Below are 20744 nucleotides of genomic sequence, written 5' to 3'. Positions count from 1 at the left end.
CTGTTACATTTAAAGGATTTAAGAAAAATTCCATATGTATAGCATACATTATGATCGTTAATGTGTGTGTTCATGTGTATGTGCATACAAACAGATGTGTGTGTTCTTCAGCTGCCATTATTAGACAAACCATGTCTTAGCTTTCATTAAGGATAGTAATTGTGGTTTGAATTCTTGCTGAACTTCCCTGAGGTACGCTTTTTGGTCAGATTTAGTGTTCAAGCAAATAGAACAATTGCCAGCTGCAGGGGAACACTGGAATGTATTTGTTACATATGCATGAAAGTCGTCTTGAAATATTGTGAACTGCTCTTGGGTCCAGAGCTGGTCCTAGAAGCAGAGGATATATCATCTTCAGAAATTTGTTTTGTGCCCATATAAAGTGTGATAATGCTCAGTTAAATAAGGGTGTATCAAGTTGTATAGAAAATGTTACTGAATTGTCTGAAATTCTTCTTTGTAATAATTTGTGTAAAAATTTTTCATGTAGTTCTGTGACTGAATTATGCATTGCAGTTCTCAACATCAGTCTACTTTAGTGTTTTTGCACTTGAATACTAAGTAGTTGACTGTGTTTTAACAAAACAGAACACATTCCGGCTTTGTTTTAACATTTCCCAGCCATCTGTTGCGTAAGATGCAATGAGATGTGTGCCCTTCATGCAAAGCTTCAAGTAATGAAAGAATTCATTGTATACGAGAGCCAAACAGCCTATGTAAAATGAAGACCGTATCTACAGATATTTGGATACTGAGACTTTCCATCCCCAAGACTGAAAATTCTAGTCATCAGCACAAAACAGAAAACATTGGGAAACATGTTTTCAGAGTAGTTTCTGATACAAATTAATAATTTATGTACATTTTAATTGTAGTAGCAAATACTTTTACCAAAAATTAATCTCCCAGAAGCAGCATTTTGCTAGATTGTATTTAGTTCTGATAGATAGCATTTTATGCATTAAAAATTGAGGTTTCTATGAATAGTAATTAATAAATTTGTCTTCTATCTAGCCCGTGGATAGACTATATTCTATTAGTTAGGTTTTGCAAACGATAATCGAGCAGTTTATAAAGTGTTTTCCCATGTTCTGTGTTTCCCTCTTACAGAGTATATTGCTATGTATACTTATGAGAGTTCTGAACAAGGAGACCTAACTTTTCAACAAGGTGATATGATTCTTGTGACAAAGAAAGATGGCGACTGGTGGACAGGAACACTGGGTGATAAATCAGGAGTTTTTCCATCTAATTATGTGAGACTCAAAGATTCTGAGGTAGAGACATATTGAAATGTTATAAAATTGAGCTGGGGGAGGTATGTTTTATTTGGTGTTGTAGTGATAGTTTCAAGTCAGTGGATCATAAGGGAATTAAAAATATTTTGCAGTTTTACTGAATGTGATATTGGAAAGGGAAAACAATAATAGTTGCATTTTACAACATAATGTCGTAAATAACTTTGTGCATCATATATTAAAATGAATCTTGCATATGTTAACTATTAACTTGGCAGTTTTGTAGACACAAATCAGAATAGCTATTACTACTTTGTTCCCCAGGTGAGTTTTTAATGACTGAGTTGTATCTTACTGCCTTTATTTTTAAAAAAAGATATAGAGAGTGATATTTCAGTCTATTATCTTTTATTTTTTCCCCTATCATTGTTTTCTTGCAATCAAGAGGAAAAATTTCACAACAAAACTTAGCTAACTACTATATTTATTTGAAATCTCTTCACTGAATAATAGAGGTTCTGTTTCATCTGATTTTTATCCTGGAATAATCTGATAGAACATGTATGTATTAAATTTTTTTTCTTTCTTTTTAGGAATTCTAAAGAAAGATGTTTTCTCATTTACATTCCTCATCTGTTTGACAGGATAATTAATCTACTAGTAGGAATTAGCTTAGAGTCATAGTTGAATACAATATTAATCTCTTGATGAGAAGGAGTTCCTATTTATGTCTCTAAGAATAAGAGAGGTTTGAAAAGTAAATAAGTAAAAATTACTGTATTTTTAGAAATCTAGGTGGTAAGGCTTTTTCCACAAGTCTTGAATTCTGTGTGTATGTGATACAACTCAATGAAAGACTGTGTCTGCAATATAGAGCTTGAGCAAAGTCACTTAAAATTATTTCTGTTGGTGGAAAAGCTGAAGAATAAAACCTGCAGTGACATATGTAGCTGTAGAAAGGCTTTATATAATAAATTTCTAGATAGTAGAGAAATTTCAATAACATCCTCTGAGACAGGATTAAAAAAAAATTCGTTGTTAATGATATTTAGTATTGCAGTCCTTGGGGGAAATAGTATGGTGGTATTGCTTTCAGAAACACTTCAGATACTTTTTTCATCTATATTTTACATCATGTAACAATTTTCTTCAATCCCTAGCACTACTAGTTCGAAAACTAATCAGTCTTACATTGGAGAAGTCCTGTCCCAGTTTTGATTAGTTGTTCCCTTGATTTGTGAGGTACAGACTGTACCTCACAGTACACATTAAGACTAGTTTCATAGAACAGAATCATAGAATCATTTAGGTTGGAAAAAGACCTTTAAGATCATCAAGTCCAATCACAATCCTAACCACTAAACCATGTCTCTAAGCGGCACATCTACACTCCAGGGATGGTGACTCAACCCAGGGCAGCCTGTTCCAATGCTTGACAACCCTTTCAGTGAAGATATTTTTCCTATCTAAACCTCCCCTGATGTATCTTGAGGCCATTTCCTCTTGTCCTATCACTTGCTACTTGGGAGAAGAGACCAACACCCACCTCACTACAACCCCCCTTCAGGTAGTTGTAGAGAGCGATGAGGTCTCCCCTCAGCCTCCTTTTCTCCAGACTAAACAGCCCCAGCTCCCTCAGCCGCTCCTCACAAGACTTGTGCTCCAGGCCCCTCACCAGCTTCGTTGCCCTTCTCTGGACACGCTCCAGCACCTCCATGTCTTTCCTGTAGCGAGGGGCCCAAAACTGAACACAGCACTCGAGGTGCGGCCTCACCAGTGCCCAGTACAGGGGAACAACCACCTCCCTGCTCCTGCTGGCCACACTATTTCTGATACAAAATGATCACATGTAACGCGTTCTAAGTGAGCACAAGTATGGTCCTACCTGCCCCAAATTTGCTGCCACTATCTTTCATCTGACCTGTTAATAAGCCAGTTCAGGACACTAAGCAGAGCAGAAAACTAGTCTAGCAGAAGTAATACATACTTTGAAGATGGTACCCTGAGTCAGCTCAGCAAGGGTTAGAAAAATGTCAGTACAAGTGAGGCAAGATTGCCTCAGTGTTGGCTGAGATTAGCTTGAGCTGGTTTTGAACTGCATTCTTAGCTGTTTTTTGTGTTAAATACTTCATTTTAGAAGCAAAACATCATACCTTACCTTTAGTATGTGGTTTGGGATATGCCTGTGCTCATTCTTATCTTTCAGTTATGTCAAATCTAGTGACTATGGAGCAGCAGATAAAGTTAGATAAGGTCCCAGATTAGAAGAGGAGTACTTAATGGTTCAGTTAGTGGAAGCATTGTAGCTGTAGCACTATGGAACCCATTGCAGCAGGCTAGCTTGTCTTTTTGACGATTAGAGTAAATTTTGTACAGTGGTAAGTTGTGGTGTTAGGCAGGGTATAGGTTTACCCTGACAACAGAGCTTAGTGAGAGTCCAGACAAGAAGTTCTGAACTCTCTGTCCCCTAGTCTAGCAGCTTGATTCTCCTCTGAGTGGTGCAACATACCTTCAGTTGTGGCAGTGGAGGTGTTTGTGAGTCTGTATCAGGGAATTTACCTGGTTAAGAAAAGCATTCCTTTTTGCAGTCCAGGATGTGGATTGTAGTTCAGCCTTGCCAATAATTCTTCACATATATCAAAATGATGGTGGCTTGCCCCACGCAGGTATAGGAACAAGATTACAGATAATTGCCTAACCTGTGGAATATCTTGTGATCATGAAACTGTGCCCGAAGTCTCTTTATATAACCTGTAAGTTCGTATTGTAGTTGATGAGTGGGAACTTGCACTGTCAGCCTCCTAAAACCCTGTGAGGCCTGTTTCATAGGTAGATAATAATAGTTGCTAATTAGTTACTTAGCCTCAGCTACATTCTTGTTAGTAATGTTAAGTTCCCTTTGAACTTTTGTGAAGGAACTTTTTTTGTTTTCCCTTTGTTATCCCTTAAGATATTCTTAACAGAGTTTAGTCTCAAAACCTGGGAATTTTTATATTCACATGTGCAGAGCTGTCTTTTGTGTGCCTTTAAAGACTGGATGCTTGTCCTGTCTGGTAAGAGACAGGCACACATATTGACAAATCTTCTTTGTAGAGAACTCAGAAATAGACATTTAATACTGAAAACTATTAGAGAAGTCAATTTGATGTTTCCCTGATCTCAGCTTGTCTGGGGCTGAAACAGCTAAGTGCAGTTCATCAAAAAGTGCTCCAACTGCCCTTTTTGCTGGTGAAAATCACATCTTCAGATAAAATCTTGATGAGAGAGGGAGGAAAAAGCACAGAGCTCATGGAGATCTTGATATCCGGGATGCTTATTTTCATAAAGTGATTCATATGCCCTGCAGGACATATTTCTTGTTCCAAGTGGATAATTGCCATTACACGTACAGGGTTTTGCTATTCAGCTTGTTCACAGAGCCAGTTTTTACAAAGGATTTCACAATAGTGGCTGTCTGTTAACTTTCAGATGTGCCGCTGTGCTTGGACAGCTGGCTGATTGTGGAAAATGTTGCTAAAAGAGTAAATTAATGTGTTCTATTAATTTAATAGTTAATGTCACTATTAACTTAGGCCTTAAGAAAAAGTAAGGCAGTGCTGGTCTTTGAACAGCAGGCATAGAGTTTATAGAAATGGTTGTAAGCCTCAAAATGTCAGTGGTTTATACATCAGAAGACTTTTTTTTGAATCTGTTCTTCTGTACCTAGTCCCAGGCTACCCATTCACCTCAAGTTCCTAAATTAAACTATTTCCTGTTCCTTAAAGTTTCTACTTATTAACAGTGTGAAAGTCTTTGTTCTTCAAATAAACAATGACACTGGTTCATGGTCCATTCTCAGAGTTTTCATTAGGTTGAGGTAGATGGATTCAGATCTGTAACAGGTTTTTAATCTACCCTGCCTTTCTTGAGCCTGGTGATAATTACCTCTCCATAAGGTATGGAGCTCATATGGTGACCTTGGAAACTCAAAAATTTAGATGCCTGTAGTTACAAAACTCTGCATAAATGTTCAGAAATAGTAACAGTCTGAATGTATTTAATCTGGGTTCTAAGGGTCTTGCTGTACAACACAGTTGTCAAGTCTACTGCTGTGTTTTATTAAATTAACAAAGCCAGTTCTGCTCTACGGTTTCAAGAGACTTGTCACAAAATATTCTCAGATGCACTTAGTGTCTGAGGTGTGCAAAAGGGAAATAGAATGGGGTATGTCCTCTTAACAAAAGAATAGAAACTATTTCTCCAACTACTGAGTAGGCCAGAAGTTGGGTTCTATCTTAAACGCATTATTTATTAATTTAGTTATTTATTGAAGTACTGCAGGACTTCTCTATGTATTTCTCCTGGTTTTTTACCAAGGCTTCAGAGAATCATCAAACAGAATTCAGACTCAGTCTGGTCAAGGTGATTTTGAAGCTTCTTTCTTAAAATAATCTCTATATGTTTACCAGTTGACTGTAAAGATACAGTGTCAGAGCCTGTTTTATCTGTCCATATGCTCCTAATCTGGCAACTTGGATGTTGACTAAGTGATATTTTGCAGGAGTGTGTTCTCTGAAGGTCCAAACACTTGTTCTCTATTGAGGAGGAGAGAGGGTGTTTCTCTGCCAGAAAAACTTTCCAAAGCAGAATTAATTCCTAATATTACTGTATCAGTGCCAGTTGCCACCTTTGGTTCCACACCTTTTAATCTTCCCTACTTGGGACTGTTGATTGACTTGCAGTCACTCTGTCTGGACCATCTTCTTCTTGTCCCCAGACCTAAACTTAGCCTTTGTATCTGATCTCCGCATGATGCTTTCCTATTTCACTATTTTTGTTAATAGAGGTCACAGTGGTTGTAGAGAAGGTTGGAGAACTGAAGAGAAGGAAAAGAACATAGGGAAAAAAGGAAGATTTGCTGGTCTTGTAGAAAGTAACTATAATCAGTACTTTACAATGACAAGAAGGTAGCACTGAGACAGTGGTATCCAGGTATCATTTAACTTAAAGTATCCACTTGCCACAGTCCTTCCCAACATTTAAGTTGCAAAATGTCAAGGTGAAGTGTGGTGTGCTAGATGCATGTAAGCTGCTTTGGTGCCAAAAAAAAAAAAAAAAAAAAAATCCTTCCCATCCCCACTCTTATCTTCCAGTACCAGTTACAGCTTTTGAGGCAGGCAATGCCAACTCTGCTGGGTTTTCTGCTCTTATTAGGTGGGGTTGGCTTGACTAATACAGTGTTGTGAGGTGCTATAGTTCAGTCTGAAAGATCAGGCTTCTTTACTAGCTTTTCTGAAAGGTGTTCAAAACGTGGATGTCTTAGAGCAGCTATGTAATCTTTAAGACATATTGAAGATCTAACTAATAATCTATTTTGTAGAGGCATTCAAAACCAATACACATTTTTTAAATGGCCCTGTTCTCTCAGTCATTTAACTAGTTTAGTTACTCCTTATATTGCTTTCTGCCAGAATACCCAAGTTCTCAAAGCATCAAGTTAATATGGAGAATATTGAGGATGAAACTGCTCTTTTCTGTAGAGGAATTAGGATTCTGTGAAAACCTTCAGGTCATTTGATGTAGGCTCCATGTGTGTAAGGAGGATCCTAAAGGAGAAGTTGAGGGGGGGTGGAAGTGTTGTGAGCCTTGCTTTGAAGGCAAGAGGATATTTATGGTTATTCAACATTTCTGACCAAAGTATAGTTTAGATTTGTTATGTTGCTGTTATCCATATCAACCATTTTTATTGCAGAAGATAAGACTGACAGTGTACTGGGAAGAAACTGAAGTAATTATTTAGGGGGCAGGGGGAAGCTGTCCTAGACAGGGATGGTGACTAAAGGGGTTGGAAGATGACTGAGGAAGGGAGGCGTGCAAGGGGCAGAGTTGAGACCACACACTGTTTTGAATACTCTAATTGCATGTATATCAGTAGACCTGTGAGTGCATTAAAAATAAATAAATAAAGATATATCTTCCCAAATAACTAGTGGCCTCAAGGGAAAAGATTTTTATTTATTTATTTTTAAGGAAGATAACTTTGAGTTTGTAAATTATGAAAGCTTTTAATGTTAAATTTCATCTTTCAGTATCGCTGTTTTCCTGTACATAACTGAAGCTGGATTTCTTGTGGCTGGTCAAAGGCTTTTCTTGCAAATCTCTTGGCCTGAATGATGTTCATCCCTCATCTCACCCCATCTAGGTTGAGAGGAAATAGCTATAGATAGATATCACCTTGCTATTCAGTGTTTTATGGTCTCGCTTGGGCACAAACATGGTGGTGGCACTTTTACTACTGCAACACACACCACCTACTCATCTTAAAGATGCAGTGACTATACTGAGTATGCTAATGTGCCTTATGAGAAATTTTAGAATCATATGGACAGTATTGAAATAATTGTGTCCAGTTAGTTTTTTAGGCATATTTGCAATCCAGCTATTTGTAGAGTTGGAAACTACTGTTGTTGCTTTAACTTGACAGAATTCACATTCTGTAGATACACAGTTACAATTCGAATGCTATATGATTTGGAATTACGCTGGTATTTGCAGTCCCTAAAAGGAAGAAAAGTTCAGGAAAGAAGTCTACATGTTTGTATAGTTAGTTATCCACTTTCATACACTGCTTGGTATTTATTCCTATATATTAATTGCCATCTAAAATATTAAGGGTTTCTGTAAGAATAGAATCTTCCTGTGAGTTTCTTTTTACTTATATGCTTGTTTAGTGTGTCAAAGTGAAGCATAGTAAAACTTTTTCATATACTGGAGAAATAAATATGAGTGCTAAACTTACATCTTACTTTCTATTTCAAGGCTTCTGGAGCAGCAGGAAAAACAGGAAGCTTAGGGAAGAAACCTGGTGAGTCATATATTGTGACAGCACCTTATATCTGTTCTTAAGTACTTAAGTTCATTGGCAACAAAGTCTTTTCCATGAAAATATGTTATGTATGCTCTTGGTCATTTTGTAGTAATTTGCACTAATGAAAACCATTGTCTATAATAAAATAATGCATAATCTGTCAATCATTCTGTCTAGCATGCATCAGTCACTAAATAGCATGTAGCTAGAAAGTAAAAATCTGCTTGCTCAAAAATGAATGTAAACTTCATAATATATTGCCTACAATCATAGTAAGCCTACAAAAAGGCCAAGTTTGCCAGTGCCTCTGAAAATGGAAGTACACATTCTTACCCTGTGGTTTTGCAGCAGTTTGCCTGGAATGCTACACAATATGGTATACACAGACTCTGTGAGCTCTTGTGCGGCTTCTCATATACCTTGTATCCATGCTATGTAGCTTATGGCCTGTCAAGCCTGGTCATATTGCAGAAGATCATGTTGCAGGTTACTTTTTGGCTAGAAAGAGGTCCCCTGGCGCTTGGGGTGGTAAGGGCTGTCCTTCCAAACAGCCATTGTATTTCCAAAGATCATTAGAAAAGTGCATTCTCTGCCACTGGCAGGCATTTGTAAACTTTCCAGAAGACACCTCTTTTTTCCCACTGGTGTATTTATTTGCTTTTGTACCAAAGAGATGACTTTGCATTGAGCTGAACCAAACTAAATAGAGGGTGCTCCATGCTTCTATGCTGTCCCTTTCTCTGAGGCTTGTTCAGTTTCACAGTGAGGTGGTTCAAGGATGTGATCTACCAAATCTTGCCGTATTTCCACACGCACACACATGCATATGCATGTTTTGTTTTGTGGGGAGGAGATTTTGGTTTGTCTCCCTGAACTGGTTCGCTGTGTAAGAGGAGCAGGGAGAGTAGATTGCAGCAGCCCCAACTTCATTTGGCTTATTTTACCTTTACATAAGAGCAATGGGCTGCAGTGGTCAAATCTTACTGATCCATTGAATCACACTGATCCAAATCATACTGATCTATTGAAAGAAGGGCTTGGAAGTAAACTGCTCCTGCCCTTTCTAACTTTCATTTGCATGATTAAAAATAGTTACATTAATAGATACAAAGCTCAAGAGAAGCAGACAAGAATAGAGATCTGCAAAACCTCTGGAAGCAGTACCTGGTAGGAATAGTGAGAAGATGCTGATGGGGCTGGCTGCTTTTTCCATGCATGGGAGAATGGTGGACGGCAAGACTTCAGCCTAGAGTACCAGCCTTATAGTCACTGGTCTCCTGGATTTGAACTTCCAGTGGAGACTGGGGGGATGTTGACAAAAGCTGTGTTCAGAATCTTTTGGAGTTTAAGAACACTTTGGGAACAATCCTGCCTCTTTTTCAGCAAGGATGTTTTTACTATAAATGAGCTGCAAGTCCTCAGCCAATGTAAGTGAAATGCTAATGAATGAGGTGAAATATTCCTGTTTATTCTAGAAGCAGCGGGACAAGTGGGTGGGAGTTGGTGACAGTGTGTGTTGAAGTGCAAAGGAAAAGAAACTGCTCTCTGAATTCAAGCAGCAATATGATTATATCTGTGAGAAGGCTTTTTTTTTTTTTCTAAATGTACCTGTTTTAGTAGAGGCCACATTTTTTGGCCCGAACTGTAATTGAATTGGATCTCTTTTCAGTAATTCAATACTTAAATAAATCAAAATTAAAAAGCCCTTCCTGGAAGGAAAACTATTTCTGTTTTTTTAATGTTTTTGCTGAGTTGGTTTCTCTAACTTTCTGCTTCTCTGTGACATGGAAGAGCTGAATGTTAAACCTGTAATTCGTATTGTAACTTATTTAACACACAGTCCACAGTAAAAATTCTTTATGCTGCTGGTTGGTGAAAGAGGATATCTGATACCTGGAGCCCTGTAAATCACCTTTTTGTGGATAAAAATGAGAAATTTCTTGTTCTGAGAGAGATGCAAGGTATAAGATTTTTGCTCTTTCAGTATGGTATGCTGAATATTATAATTGCCATGGTAGTGAGAGAAGTTTTTGCCTGATTAAAAAAAAAATAAAAAATTATTTTGATGAACTCCCACAGTTAATTTGTTTACTTGTGTTCATCTTGCCTCCTGAATGGCTCTAGGGTGGAGGAATTAATGTGATTCTGTGGAAAAACCTGCAAATGCAGGAAGCTTGCAGACTTTCTAGTAGTATAGCCATGTTTCCTGCCAAATAGTTTGCTTGCTTTGCCTTCATACAGGACAGACTGTGCTGCTCCTGGGTTTTCTCTATGTAAATCTTTCTGCTCTCCTATCATCATCTACTTTTTTTACTTAGTATCTTGGTACTTAGTACTTACTATCACCTATATTTTACTTAGAAATTCTTTCTTCTGTCTTCTGCTTTCACACTTTGTGTGCTGTCTAAGTTCCAGATCCAGGTTTAAAGCATCTTTCTAACTGTCAGCTCCTAGTTTTTCATCACCTGTTTGGTTCCACCTCTGTGTGCCTGCCTTTCCCCTCCTTGAGTTATGAGGGAGGTTCTGCTATAGATAATTCTGTGTGTGTCATTGTTTGCAGTGACCTCAGATTGCTTGTCATATCTCTGCTTCTTCATCCTCCTTATGTTGTTCTTTTACATCTTTAATGCTTCTTTGACCATTTTTAATTTTCCTAGTCTTTCTTTTCTTCTAAATTTTAAGTAAACCATCTGATCGTTTTCCTGGTGTTCTTCAAATAATTTTGTTGTTTCTTCTCTGCAACAAAACCTCCCTCTGTTTCAAGGGAGTTGGCTTTGTGGTTTCCTCTGCCTACAACTGCATTTTCAATGATTGCTCCCTTTCTCTGCCTTGCCAGCAGACACCCCACTCCTTTCACAGCCTGTGGGTGATGTGTTGTTACTGAGCGCCTTTGCTGTTTCTCTTGGCCACAGGAAGTTTGGCGCTTGTTGACAGAGAGGGCCAAGTAGGATGATGCCCAGCACTGTGTTACTTTCTTAGTATGGCTGCCCATAAGAAAGCTGGAGACCACTTCTGTGTACTTGCTCCCTTCAGCCTCAGTCCCTTTTGCTGTTGTTGCCGTGTTTACTGCTAGTCCACCTCACTCACAGTCGCATTGCTTTCCGCTGCTTTATAAAGGGGTAAACTGACGGCAGGCATGACCTTTTTCTGCTTAGTCTTCCAGTGCCAGTTTTTTAGGATAGACTAGATTGAAAATATATACAAACAGTAATCATAAGTGAAAAAAAAAAGTCTGATACAGGTTTTTTTAGTCAAGATTTTCAAATAAAAGCTAAAATCTCAAGCAGTATACTGATCTGTGATCAGATAATTGCTGAGGTTTTAAATTAAGCTGACTGTATTTGCACTGAAGCAGTTGAGACACGTTTCTGTGATCTTGTACTACTAGCTCTGCTGTGGGCTTGTTCTAGGATAGTCTTTTTCCAAAACTATAACCAAACTCAGTGCCCACATTGGCTGTTTGATGGTCCCTAATTTTATTTGATGCATTGCCAGATAAAAACTTCTTTTGTCTTAAACACAAGGTCAGAATTTACTATTCCTGGAAAGGTTCTTCATAAGAACAAAAAAACAAATTCCCCATGCCCTCCCCAACAAACGAACACCTGGATCATTCTGTTAAGGAGGATGCTTAAGTGATGAATGACTGTGTACTGGGATCCTAAAGTGGAGTTTTCAGCAGTAACAACACTACTTTTGTGCTGCTTTGGATCTCTGAGACCCCTTACACCTAAATGAAGGCTAAAAAAAATTCCCCACAGATTCCCCTTAGCTCATGGCTAAAAAGGGACTATGTAAATGTAGCAGCCTAAAAGGTTTAGTTTACCAAAAGCTAAAAATTTCCCAAATCTACCATCGTTTGTTTACGAAAGGTTCCCAGTTATCATAATATTAAACATGTTCTCCATCACCCTAAACATGGTTTGATGACATGCTAAACCTGACTTAAAAGCTATTAGTAGGACAGCAAAATGCCTACAGCTGCTTATAAGCTCCTGTCAGTTCAAATTGGTTCAGAAAACAAGTTAACCCTGCTGACTTTGTGGTGACTAAGTTATCATCTCTCTTTCCACAACCACTGTAAAATGGAGTAAACTGCATTGTCTACTTTGGCTAATTTAACAGAGAGATAATCGTGAGCTCACAGTTACTCTGCATCAGATTCATGCTGGTACGTGATCAAATAAGGCACCACTTTTGTATTAATGTTCATGGATTAAAGATTTTAAAATAAATGCTGTTTGTTACATTTTGAAAACATTCATTTTTTTGTCTAGTCTGGTGGTGAAAAATTTTCTGCAGGCCTTCATTAGTTTGCACCTCTGTTACTGCAACTTCATTATATTGTCTTCAATGTGTATCTCCTCTTTTTAGGGAGCTTAGTCTAAACTGATGCTACCAAAATGTATTTATTGGAAAACAGTATTATGACGCTTGATTTTAAGAGCCATACAGCTCTAACGATGGTCATTATTCTTTTTCTCTATTTCAAATATTTTTTATATCTTACCCATAGAGCTGCTGCACCTCTGTTTTATTCCTGTAGTGCGATGAACTTCTGATCTGTTTTATGATTACCATATGTTTTCATGGAACTACATAAATACATAACAATTTTATGGAAAGAAATACAAAATGGTTGTACTGTGCCAGTGATAACAGCAGAGTTAATGTTGTATAGAATGTGTTCAGTTTTTTCCAAATTAACTTTTTTTTTTCCCCCCTGCTTCAACAGAAATTGCCCAAGTTATTGCCTCTTACACAGCAACGGGTCCAGAACAGCTTACTCTTGCTCCTGGTCAGTTGATTCTTATCAGAAAGAAGAATCCAGGTGGCTGGTGGGAAGGAGAGCTCCAAGTTAGTTACTGTTTTTTTGAAATGAAATTCCATGTAAAAAAATTTGTAATTTTTTAGTAGTTCAAAATGATGAATGCATCAATGATAAATAATTTGAAAATGTTCTGCAATTAAGCATTTACAAATAAAATGCCTATACAAAAATATACATACATTCCAATTCTTTGAACTTTGGAGGACAGCAGGAGGAAGCCATTGTGCCTCATTGTAAGTCAAGGATACCCATCTCACAAATCAGACCCAGCCTGCAGTCCGACACTTGTACATTTTCCTGGAGGCCCTTCAGATATAAGAAAGGAGTGGATTTTAGGGTGTATTGTTTTGGGTGCTTTTGAATCCTCCCAGTCTCATGTCCAGTAGTCTTCTTCATGTGAGCAAAAAAGCAGTTGTCATGTCAGGTTGTGGGGAAAGCCAGCCATGCAACAGGAGTGTATGGGACTGTTGGGTTAAGTGACAGGGTCTACTTGTACGTCCCATTCCGATAGTGACCAGGCATATCACGTGCATTTGGATCAGCTGATACCTGTGTGCACTGTGGAAGCGGAAGAAATACTAGGGTGTGCAGTCCTGAATGTCTTCCTAAGAAGCTTTCTAAATTGCTTCAGCCCAAAAGTTTGGCTATCACTTTTGTTGAAAGATTGAGAAGTATTTTAGAGCAGTGGTTTTTGTAAGATGGCCGCCACTTTTTCAGGTTGCTTAACGAATGTAACAGTGTAGAATACCAGTTTAATGGCTTCATCTCAGCAACAGCTCAGTTTAATGTAGAAGAGTGAAAAGAATGGTGTCTGTTGCAAGCATCAGATAGGAGAGCGCTTTGGTCTCGTATCAGAAGATAACAGATAATCAAATATTTTAACCAGGTTTTTTTTTTTTAAAGTAGAACCTGATAATCTGGAAACTTTGTTTCTCTGTGACTTTCAGTGGCAAAGCTCCTCTCCCCCCACCCCACCCAGTACCACTGAATGAGGTTTTCTTTGGTTTTGTTTTTTTAACTGGGAATATTACATGAAAGAATGTAATCAATTTATTTTTGCAATGCAGATGCTTCAACTAACTCAGATTATTTTTTTTCCACATTATTACCTGCCCTTTTTGCCTTTCCTGGTGATATTTTTTCATCTTTTGTGGAGAAATCATGTTCTAGGATTGCTTTGCTTTTCATTCTCACTAACCTTTATGTTGTTGTTAACTTGTAGCTTTAAAGAGTCTCAGTTAAATTATTTTAAGATAGAAAATAGGCTTCACTGGGCAAGAGCTGTCACAATCACCACTTAGCAGCTAATGTGAGGGTTTTTTAAAAATTAGTTTTTGGTTGTGTAAATACTTATATGTAGCTTTGGGTACCTTACTATCTTGCATATGGTTTTACAAGTTGTTTTTTTCTTCATTACCAGTCCCCTACCTATTTTTTCATTCTCCTCTTCCAACACTGTAATTGTAGTGCTCCTTTGTTTTGTGAGCACAAAGGCTAATGCAGCAGCATAGTGAAATGGATTGAGGAATTGATTAAAAATAAAAACAGCAACTCCCCCCCCCCCCCCCCCCCCCCCCCCAAATAGTGAAATTATGACAAGGTTTGGAGAAGGGCACTCATATTAACTTATCTTTATGCATTTAACTTCAAAGTGGCAGATTTTTTAGAATTGTATGTACAGTTCAGTTTCACCCTCAAGGAAGTTTTGATCATACTTGTCTTAGGGGTCAGAGTGAAGGTAAAATAAGGCAAATGTGTTAAGCATTACTTTGCTAGGTTTAATGCAGTTTTCCAGAATATCTTAAAATGAATGATCTAGATACACTTTAGATCAAATGCTTTCTTTTTCAGTAAAGCAAAAGAGAGGGAAAGAAGTAGTTAAAGAACAGTATATGTGTTAGATGACTTTTTTTCACTAAAATTAACTTTTTTTTTTTAAAGGCAAAATTCTACATGCCCAAAATTCCAACTTTGTTCTAACAACACAAAAAGAGAATAAGTAAAGTAATTCTTAACATAGACTTAATAGATTTAGAAGCTGAGATTTGATTCAAAGTTTTAAAATAACCTTTCTTTGAGTAAGGATTTATCTTCTGATTTTATTCACGATGAACAACACAGTTGGCAAAATAACAGGATGCAGTTTCTGTCAAATTCCTATCCTGCTTTGGTAACACAAGCTTTGTCACACTGGGTTGGACCTGCAGTTTGTCTGTCCCAGTATCCTGTCTCTGACAGTGACTCATTGCAGCTGTGTTACAAACGGTAGAGCACTGCTGTAGGCCAGGTGTAAGGTAACATGCTGCTTTCTCAGCGCACACACATGGACCACACACACACTAATACATGTGTGCACCACATTTTCGTACTGATGTTTTCTGACTAGATAGGTATGAGAACATCTAGTGTACTTTCCAAAACATTAACATCTGTTAATCAGAATCATTTGGAGAGTGTCTATCCATATGTATTTGTAGTTGCCAAAGCTTAATTTTTGTTTGATTGGAATCTGGCTTTGGGATTTCGTATTTGAATCCAAAGTTTACCCATTTTTTCTTGCTGTAATCTTTTGCTGTTCTTCTAGCACTTGGTTAATGTGACATGTTTATACTCTGTTGTGTTTGGGGAGGAGATACTATTAAAAAGTTTAGATACTCCTTTAAAAGAAAAGAGGTCATTTGGATTCTTAATCTCTTAAACTATCACAATCTAAGTATCTATTTAAATGCAATTCTTTGCATAATGAAAAAGCATTTAAATGCTGCCACTCATTAATGCAATAGCTAGCCTAATATTCTAGAGTTATGGTTTAAACAGAATCAGGAGGAATCTTTCAGAAGAATCAGGTTTGTAGTATTAATTATAAAGCACACAAAGTAGGAACACTGTTAAGTGAAAAATCACTCAAATTAGTAGTAAATAAGTACTGTTTAGATATTATAAACTACTGTTTATATATTATGAAAGCTTACTTAATGGAATAGAGTATCATAATATTAAACTATTGCCACAAAAATAGTCAACTTTTTCCTTATAAAATGAATTTTTTTTTACCCTAAAATAGTCAGTGTGATTGCAAGTAGTTAAAATATTGGCAAAATTACCTTGTCTAAGGATCTATTGATGTGTTTAATCCTCTTAAAAGAATTGTTTTTTTACTAGGCACGAGGAAAAAAACGGCAGATAGGATGGTTCCCTGCCAATTATGTAAAACTTCTGAGCCCTGGTACCAGTAAAACTACACCAACAGAGCTACCTAAATCAACAGCATTACCTTCAGGTAAGCAATGCGATTGCATTAATAAAATTGCTTTTGTAATGTGTGTCACTTACAATAGGACCTCTAAAAATAATTATGGAAATTCAGTAAGATATTTAGTATCTGTTATACCAGTCACTTTAGTTAAACTCTTCTTTTTTTTTTCCTTTTCTTCTTTTAAATGAGAAATACATACAATTGGTCTGTATGTTTATGGTGGTAGCCCCTCAGGTATGAACTGTTGAGTGCTAAATAGCCGTCTGTGACATTATATCTTAAAGTATTCAAATTATCAGTCTTATTTCTTTGCACTACTTGTAGTAAAGGAATTTTTAAAGGTTCAGAATGATCCATGGGCTTAGCAGTTGAGGCACCTCTCATTCAGAACCTTTTATTTTTTCCTAAGGTGAAGTGTGAGAAATCTACTCAGATGAAGATGTATTTTTTGTCCTGTATTGCTACTTATTTTAAGGTTTATAAAAGGATGCAAGAGCGATAGACCATTGTATTTTTGAAGCTTTTTGTTACAGCTCCACTATAGGCAGTATCAAACAGTCCTGCTGTCACCCTACTGCAAAGTATAAAAGCAGGCAGAAGACTAAGAATAAAAAGTTCGTTCCTTGTGACTGTTTCAGTTTTGAACCATTTGGGGCTTGTGAGTTGGTGTAGTACTAAGTAAAGAGGATTCTTGTCAGTCAAAAACATGTAGAACGCATGTATTTTCTTCCATAAGCCACCCAAAAGACTTGACATGGTTGTCAATCATCTGTTTGGATTTAGTTGAGGGTGGCAGGGGGCAAAAACTCACTGCTTCCCCAGACCAATTTTTGACTGTCTATCATTAAAATGAAATAAATGTTTCTAAATGAAAAATGGTTGTGAGCATAATTTTTTCCTTTAAATATATATGAAGGATTATCATGCAGTTTATGGAACTAGAATAAAATACTGAGGTATTAGTTTCATGTGTTATTGGTATAAATAAAAGTACCATATCAGAGAAGGCAAATGTTATAAATGGTTACAATTGGTTCCTTTGATGGTAGTCATAAAGATGCAGAAAATCAGACTTCTATAAAGACTCACAAGTTTGGGTCCTGCAGTTAAAATGGTAACTCAGCATTAGGACACAAAATTTTACAAGGCTATATGGTGGGGATTTGTGGGTTTTGTGGGTTTTTTTAATTATATCAGGTTTGACAGTCTGGGACTTTTCAAACACACTAATAAAATTTTTTAGTACTTTTTTCATTGCCTAAAGAACATCATAGTCTTAATGGCATTCATTTTTATCAAATTCAACTTTGTTATAGACCTTTCATTTTGGAGGATGAGAAGAAGAATCTTGTCTTTCCATTATGACAGATGACCTCACTAACTGTGTGGTTAATGTAAGAGGTTAAGAGGTTAATGCTTGAGAAACATCTTCATAGCAGAAGTATGTTAGTGGGGAGGCTTACTATAGCAAAAGACATGGAAAGCCTGAAGAAAACCATCTAAAAGGATTCAATAATTCCCAAGGTGGTGCATTATGAAGGGTCTGAGAGTGTGCCATTACTGTCTGGGTTTTGAAGGTAGGGGATCCATCAGAAACTAGTATCATCAAAACCTCTGTTTCTTTTGTCATTTTGTTTTGATGGATATGCTCTTCATCTGCCATACTGTAATGCAAACTGCATGACTTGAACAACCTTTTTTTTTTTTTTTTTTTAAATTCTGTTGCATGGACACTTTTGCTTTCTATTTTGAGGTTTTCCTAATTTCTGACTACTTTGTGTGTGTTCCCTTCTAAACTTGTGTCATGAACATGTTCTTCCTGGTGTTGAGAAATGAAAAGAACTGTTACTGCTACTTGAAGCTAGTCAGGCATAAGGAAGTTCACAATATAGGAATAGTGGGAAACATGTTTCAACCATTCTGCTTGTTTAAAGAAAGACAACATTATAGATTGTACTGATCATGAGTGTTGTATGAGAACCTGGATCCCCTCTGCTGTTGCAGTAGGACTAGTATTAATCAATAGACAATCTTTCTAAAAAGGAAACAAATGGCTGAAAAGCACTGGAGCTCAGAGAAGGTAGGCTATAGCTTGTGTCTGTAGTTAGTAATGGCTTTTGGAGTTTAAAATAAGTGAAGAACTTTCTTGCTGGGACTACTGTAAGAGCTTCCTACATAGGACTAAGGTGTATTCTAAGCTTTGGGACCAAGTGTAAAGAAGATCAAGATGGGCTCGCTGCTTCAGGTTCAATTGAGGAGTCCTGTCTCTTCAAGAATTCTCTTAAATTACCTTCCCAAGTTTAAGGTGATTCTCGGGATCGCGTGGGACTGTTCAAATATTCTGATGATACTACTGGACAGCACCAAATTTCATAAAATTCTTTGAAGTGGAAGAGAATGATCTGAATGAAAAATTCTTGAAAGATATTAACTCTAGAATGAGTTACAAATCTGTTAATGTACACATTGTATTAAGGTGTGGTCTAGCTTAAATTTTCTATCATTTTTAATGTTAGTGATAACCTGTAAACCTGTAACAAGAATGCTGTAAAACAGATTCACAGGTCTTTAAAGTGAAATGTGAACATCAATGGTGTTCACACATTTAAACTCATGTTAGCACAAAACTACCTAAAACAGGAGTACACCGTAATATACATTCCTTTAGAAATGCTGGTTTTTCTCCAGTATACCAGGGAAATGTACACTTTGGTTAGTTGATATGCTAGCTGTTACAAATGACTAAGTCCCCCTTTTTTAAATTTTTTTGTAATTTTTTTCCCCCTTTTGCAGATAATAAAGCTAAATATTGAGACATATGCAGAGTCCTGTTAAATGTGGAGTTTATTTGATTATGATCTTTGTGAACGGGCACAAAGTATTAACTAAAAGGAGTTGAATAATTTCTGAAATATAAATTAAAAAAGAAGAGAGGAGCTATTTGACAAATTTAAATAAGTTGCTGGCTGAGTACAAGAATGAAATAAAAGAAAATTTTAGGATGAATATAATGGAGAGAACCTGACAGCAAGGCTAAGTAGATAGAAGTCTTGTGTCTCAAGGCAAAATACTAGAAGCCCTGTGACTTGGCATAAGGAAAACATCAGACAAATAGAGGAAATTATGTATTTAAATAAACAGTCCTGCTGCTTTAGAGAATTAAGAAAACTGCTCTATTATAATTGAACAGAAGCAGCTGTATTCTGAGAACCAGTCAGAGCTGATGAGTTTCACAGTAAGGAAATAGAAAATAGACTGCTGGAAGCAGTCCTGTGGTGCCAGAAGGGCAGCCTAAATGGCCGAGGATGCTTTTTATTTTTCTCATCCTTTCCAAGATCTTTGTGTTCCTAACACCTCAGTGGTACTATAGGGATATCACCATTGGCTTTCTCTTGAATTATAGAGTTGTGATGACCATGTCTGGTGCTAAATTAGAAAAGAGTGCCTTTTTCAGGCTTCAGGTAGTGGAACTTAAAATGTTTCCCAGACTTTCTGTCCGTTGATCAGTTCTGGTGGAAAGGATACTTTTCAGAACAGGTTGGTGAGGGTGCAAAATGCAATTTTTATAAATGTGCAACAGATTTGTTGCTTTTGTGGGGAAAAAAATATATATATGAAGCAAAAGAGAAGTGTCAATAGAAAGCTAATATCCTTGAAGTGTTTGACTTTTTGCTAAAATTTTAAATTTTTCCAACCTTCTTCTACTGTTGAGCACTTCCAAATAAAAGTATCTTGGGTACAGTTCCAGGCAAGTTATACTGTTCTCAGTTTGCACTGCTGTGCTCTGCCCTCCCTGGTGTGATCCTGACCCCTCAGTCAGCTTACTGAGAGAGCAATGCTCTTAAGAAACTCTTTGGGTTTTTAAATCTTGAGCCAATTTGTTGAGAGGTCAGCTGAACACCAGTACAGGGGCACAGGAGAGAGGGGCAGGACCGTGGCAGGACTGGTTCAGATCAGCATAGTGTCTTGGAACTATACTGTGACGTGTAGTGTTCGTAGTTGGTTTATGCATAGCTTATGTTTTGCTTAAACATTACCAGTGCGATAGACCTCTTCCTTTATCTTACAGTGTGCCAAGTAATTGGCATGTATGACTACACTGCACAGAATGATGATGAGCTAGCATTCAATAAAGGCCAGATTATAAACGTCCTTAACAAGGAAGACCCAGACTGGTGGAAAGGGGAGGTGAATGGACAAGTGGGTCTCTTTCCATCCAACTATGTGAAGCTGACAACAGACATGGACCCAAGCCAGCAATGTAAGTGAGCCTCTCTGCTGCCATGCTGTGATTATTTGTGTAGCACTTTAAGATGAAACATGCAGCATTGCTGTGATTCTGCTGTGGTTTGCAGAACTCAAAGCTTCACCACTGCTGCACTTGTCAAAGTCTCTTTGAAGACCTTCTGTAATGCAAACCTTATTTTATGTTTGTTTTATTTTTAGTTCCCATCCCCTTTGTAGCATGTTACCCTTTATCATTTTTGCACCATGCTGTTTACATGCCTGACTCATTTTCCTAGCTTGAATTTGCTCATTGTTTTGTTTTGCTTATGTGTTGTTTTCCTCCTT

General features: G+C 37.2%; 1 protein-coding gene across 6 annotated transcripts in view; it reads left to right on the top strand.

Annotated features, from left to right (window-relative positions):
* Positions 1-20744, top strand: part of ITSN1 (intersectin 1) — a 145314-nt gene that overhangs the window by 95668 nt on the left and 28902 nt on the right. For all 6 annotated transcript variants that reach the window (XM_075033767.1, XM_075033766.1, XM_075033765.1 and 3 more), the window contains 5 exons: positions 1111-1277; positions 8037-8082; positions 12821-12942; positions 16079-16196; positions 20242-20433. In XM_075033767.1, the coding sequence (XP_074889868.1) occupies positions 1111-1277; positions 8037-8082; positions 12821-12942; positions 16079-16196; positions 20242-20433 (645 nt within the window). The remainder of the gene's footprint in view (positions 1-1110; positions 1278-8036; positions 8083-12820; positions 12943-16078; positions 16197-20241; positions 20434-20744) is intronic.

The sequence above is a fragment of the Buteo buteo genome, chromosome 8 (assembly GCF_964188355.1).
Source record: "Buteo buteo chromosome 8, bButBut1.hap1.1, whole genome shotgun sequence".
NCBI classification, from domain to species: domain Eukaryota; kingdom Metazoa; phylum Chordata; class Aves; order Accipitriformes; family Accipitridae; genus Buteo; species Buteo buteo.
The sequence above is the reverse complement of the archived record's forward strand: the minus strand, read 5'-3'. Positions and strand labels throughout refer to the sequence as shown.